At 41.1% G+C, this 4,823-nt stretch overlaps 1 protein-coding gene across 1 annotated transcript in view; it reads right to left on the bottom strand.

The window, feature by feature from the left end:
* Positions 1-908: 908 nt before the first annotated feature.
* Positions 909-4,823, bottom strand: part of LOC125043961 (gamma-glutamyl hydrolase-like) — an 8,146-nt gene continuing 4,231 nt past the window's right edge. Inside the window, exons 4-8 of the mRNA XM_047640364.1 lie at positions 4,728-4,806; positions 4,231-4,381; positions 3,833-3,939; positions 2,101-2,338; positions 909-1,124 (exon numbers count right to left, since the gene is read on the bottom strand). Of these exons, the coding sequence (XP_047496320.1) occupies positions 1,003-1,124; positions 2,101-2,338; positions 3,833-3,939; positions 4,231-4,381; positions 4,728-4,806 (697 nt within the window). The 3' untranslated portion in view covers positions 909-1,002. The remainder of the gene's footprint in view (positions 1,125-2,100; positions 2,339-3,832; positions 3,940-4,230; positions 4,382-4,727; positions 4,807-4,823) is intronic.

Raw genomic sequence — 4,823 nt, 5'->3', positions numbered from 1 at the left:
TCTCCTCCCTCCCACTTTCTCTCTACTCACCTACACATATGTCTATTTGTTTATCTGTTTTCATTATGTTTATCAACCTTTCCTTATGTTTTTCATACTTGTCCTGCTGTACATCTTACTGTCTCTTCGAATTTATATATAGCATACTTTTATAGAAAAAAATAAAACAATGAAATAACGAGCTTTAGTTAAAATAAGACAGCGGTTTCGTAATCTTCCTGGATTTCATCTTCAAGTCCCAAGACGAAAGGGAGAGGAAGGAGCAAAAGTGGGAGAGAGGAAGAAACAACAGGGTAAACACAGTGTTATTTTTTGTCCTTTCGACAGTCTCCTCGCTTCCCACATGCTCTGCCTACTCTCTTATGCCGGCCACCCTTCGCATAGACCGCCTGATCCTTCGATATGACCGCCCATGGGTTCATTTTTCCCTGTCCTCCCCTTCTCTGTGTTTACCACTTTCTCTCTTTCACTTTTTTACTCCTGCTTTCTTTCTCTTCAGATATGAATATGAAAGTCAGGAGGATTTCGAAACTGTTGTCTTAGTTTCAGTATATTTCGTTTCTGGGTTGTGTTTTTTTCTACCATAGTATCAAAACGATAGAGTGTTTTTTTTCCATTCGCAAAATACTATTTATACGTATATACAATAATCATATTCCACCTAATTGAACTATTGCCATGCTAGTAAACAGCAAACGATCTAATATGGATTATTTATGCTTACTCTGTAGGTAACAGTCATTATCAATATAATTCAATAAAATCAAAGACAGTAGGATTTCTTTCCTGATAGAGAGTGTAATACATATTTGGGCTTATACACCTCAGACATACAATTACTCGTTGTGTGTGTGCGTGTGTGTGCGACTCGTCTATGATTGCGAAAGTAAGGCGAAGTATGAAATCCATTTATTGCTAAAGATTTATTATAAACAATTTCCGACACAGCGCAACGCAGAGTTCTCCTTGCTTTTCGCCGATTTATACTCATCTTCCGAACGATCAGCGGAAGAGATAGGACTGGACGAAGCCGGAGGTTCCTTGGGTAAAGAAAGGCTGGTAGTTGTAGATGAGGGCAGCCGTTTCCTCCTCTTCGGTCGGGAACTTCTGGCTGTTCAGGCGAGCTGCCGAGAGAGGGAGGGAGGTCAGTGTGGGCGTGAGAGAGTCCAGTGTGGGCGTGAAGGTCAGTGTGGGCGTGAGGGAGTCAATTATGGGTGTTTGGGAGTCCAGTGTGGGCGTGAAGTCAGTGTGGGCGTGAGGGAGTGCAGTGTGGGCGTGAGGGAGGGAGGTCAGTGTGGGCGTGGGGGAGGGAGGTCAATGTGGACGCGAGGGAGCCTGGTATAGGCGTGAGGGAGTCCAGTCTGGGTGTGAATGAGTGCAGTGTGGGCGTGCAAAGTTTACAAAGAAACAAAGCAAAATCTAATATGTTGTAGTTATTCGCCTCTGACTGGTAAGCTCTACTTTAATGCTGTTTTGACTTTTTTTTTATTTATTTTTTTATAAAATTCTATTTTCTATTTCACAGGTTATGCTTGATTTGATTTCATTGTTCTGTCGTATTTTTCTGATTAATTACATGTTGCTCATTCTGTTTCGAGTTCCTTGTCTTTCTATATTTAGAAAGTTTTTCATTTTAAGACTAGAAATATAATATATAGATAGATAGATAGATAGATAAACCTCTTTCTCTCTCTTACTCATCCATTCTAACTCTTTCTCTGTCTCTTTCTGTCTGCCTGTCTGTATTTCTCTGTCTCTTTCTGTCTGCCTGTCTGTATTTCTCTCTCTCTCTCTCTCTCTCTCTCTCTCTCTCATTCTTACTCTCTCTCTCTCTCTCTCTCTCTCTCTCTCTCTCTCTCTCTCTCTCTCTCTCTCTCTCTCTCTCTCTCTCTCTCTCTCTCTCTCTTACTCTCACTCTCTCATTCTTACTCTCTCTCTCTCTCTCTCTCTCTCTCTCTCTCTCTCTCTCTCTCTCTCTCTCTCTCTCTCTCTCTCTCTCTCTCTCTCTCTCTTTCTCTCTCTCTATCCTCCTCCTTTTTTTTTTTTTTTATATATATACCATCTTAATACCCTCCTCTTTTCCACACCACACCCACATACCTTGATTAGCAAAGAAATTGGCGAAGTACTGCCCCGCGCCCACAGCCTGGGGCGTGTGGGGAATGGCGCTGTGAATCTCGTCGTCCTTCCACTCGAACTGGTTCTTCTCGGGGTGGAACTGGGAGCCGAAGATAGGGAGGGCGAAGTGTTCCATCAGCGCCACGTACTCGAGACCGTCGAAGTCGAAGCTCGTGGCCAGGAGTTTGAACTCGTCCGTGAGGCCAGAGAGGGTGAAGTTCTGAGGCGAAGAAGGGAGATGGAGAGGGATTGGAGAGAGAGAGAGAGAGAGAGAGAGAGAGAGAGAGAGAGAGAGAGAGAGAGAGAGAGAGAGAGAGAGAGAGAGAGAGAGAGAGAGAGAGAGAGAGAGAGAGAAGAGAGAGAGAGAGAGAGAGAGAGAGAGAGAGAGAGAGAGAGAGAGAGAGAGAGAGAGAGAGAGAGAGAGAGAGAGAGAGAAAGAGTGAGTGAGAGAGAGAGAGAGAGTGAGGGAGAGAATGTAGAATGGGAGTGAGAGGGAGACAGCGAGAGAATGAAGGATGAGAGAGAGAGAGAAAGAGAAAGAGAAAGTAAGAGAGAGAGAGAGAGAGAGAGAGAGAGAGAGAGAGAGAGAGAGAGAGAGAGAGAGAGAGAGAGAGAGAGAGAGAGAGAGAGAGAGAGTAGAATAGAAGTAAGAGGGTGAGAGGGAGAGAATGAAGGATGGGAGAGAGAGAGAAAATTACTAAAGCAATGGTTAAACAATGCTCTATGAAGCAAAATAAACAAATGCAACAAATTACAAATATCAAGAGATTAAAAAAAAAAAAAATAATAATAAAAATAAACTAAAAATTATAAAAAGAGACAAAACAACTAAATCACCTTTGTTGTATTTTTATCATCTTTTATTTCCTCTCTTTTCTGAAAGAGGGAAATCTAACAAGGGAGGATGGAAAGGAATATATATATATATATATATATATATATATATATATATATATATATATACATATATACACATATATATGGTAGTGGGGATCTGGTCCTGAGGAAATTGGAGTCACCTCTTAGCCACTTCGACCCAGAGTGGAGCACCTGTCAGGGTCCCATCTATCTGATGAATAGATAAGGGTAGAGGGGACCCTTTAGCTTTGGCTGGCAACCCTTCTAGAGACAGTGTCTCAGCAAAAACACTGTCAGGGAAGGCAACGGGAAACCACCATGGCTGTCCTTTCCCTTGTATTTACGGCAGGAAATGACCCTCAGTTCTTTGGAAAAGACTAGGCATCTTAAGTGAATTAACAGAGAAAAGAGGGTCATGGAAAAAATGGATGACAAAAAGGACCTTTCGGAGAAGAGAGCACTAGAAATGTACACACACACACACACACACACACACACACACATATATATGTATAGATACATACACACACACACACACACACACACACACACACACACACACACACATATATATATATATATATATATATATATATATATATATATATATATATATATACATACACACACACACACACACACACACACACACACACACACACACACACACACACACACATATATATATATATATATATATATATATATATGAATACTTACTATATCCATACAACTAAAGATAATCAAACCGTGTCAAACGACTATTTAGTATGACAATATAAAACTGAAATAAACAATCAAACAGTATTAAAAGAATCAGAAACAGAATCACAGACTCGCTGGACGGAAGCTTTACCTCAGGAGTCATACACTTCTTGTGGAAATTGACAGTCGTATTGCTGACCGTAAGATAACCGACAACGTAGTCTGGCATTTGTGCGAAGATACGGGAGTCCATGTAACCTGTAATTGAGGGTGAATAGCGCGTGGCTAAGATCTCCTGTGCAGTATTTGTTTTTTATGGAAAATGTATGATAAAATCTGGGGTGAATTGTGTAGGAGGATGACCTGTTTTGACGTTAGAAGGAGAAATGACAGTATTCCTTCAGGATATTTTCATCATTCCTAGATTAAGGCATATTAAATGACACACGGATAACACCAAGAAAGTTCAACACAGGCCACGAAGAACCTTAGAAGGAATGCCATAACGTATTGCAACCCGACTCTAGTCACAATGGCACGGCGACGTACCTTGTGCAACAGTGAGACGGTCAGCCTTGTTGATGGCACTGCAGCTGGTGAGCCATTTCTCCTCTCCAGCGGCGAGGTAAGTGATCATCTGGAATCCCTCGCGAGTACCCCAGAGTGGTAGATACACACCCCTTGCGTTTGCCTCTTTCACCTGCAAAGGAGAGGCAATAAAAGCGATTATTTTAGGCTTGGGTCAGAGGGTTTCCATAGAAACGCATTATAATCAAGTATATCGATTATCACCATTGTAATAATAACTATCACAAGTATACAGTTCTTCATTAATCTGTAAATATAACTATGCTATCTTGTCTAGCTTCTCATTTGCTCTTCTTAAATATAACAAATTGATTTTAGATGAACAGATAAACAACTAGCACAGTATTACTAATGTTTTTTTTAATTTAAAATCGTATGCCTAAAACAGCATTATTCCCCAACCCTTAATTACCTCTCCCCCCAACCCACTCAAAAATCTAGCATATATCAATACTAACAAGCTGGTATATCTTGGCACCAGCTGCTCCGTATCCACTGGAGTTGGTGATAGAGTTGGCACCTCCTGGGAACATAAACCTGCAAGAGATACCAGT

The sequence above is a fragment of the Penaeus chinensis genome, chromosome 34, assembly GCF_019202785.1.
Source record: "Penaeus chinensis breed Huanghai No. 1 chromosome 34, ASM1920278v2, whole genome shotgun sequence".
Taxonomy (NCBI): domain Eukaryota; kingdom Metazoa; phylum Arthropoda; class Malacostraca; order Decapoda; family Penaeidae; genus Penaeus; species Penaeus chinensis.
This window is presented reverse-complemented; position numbering and strand designations above follow the sequence as displayed.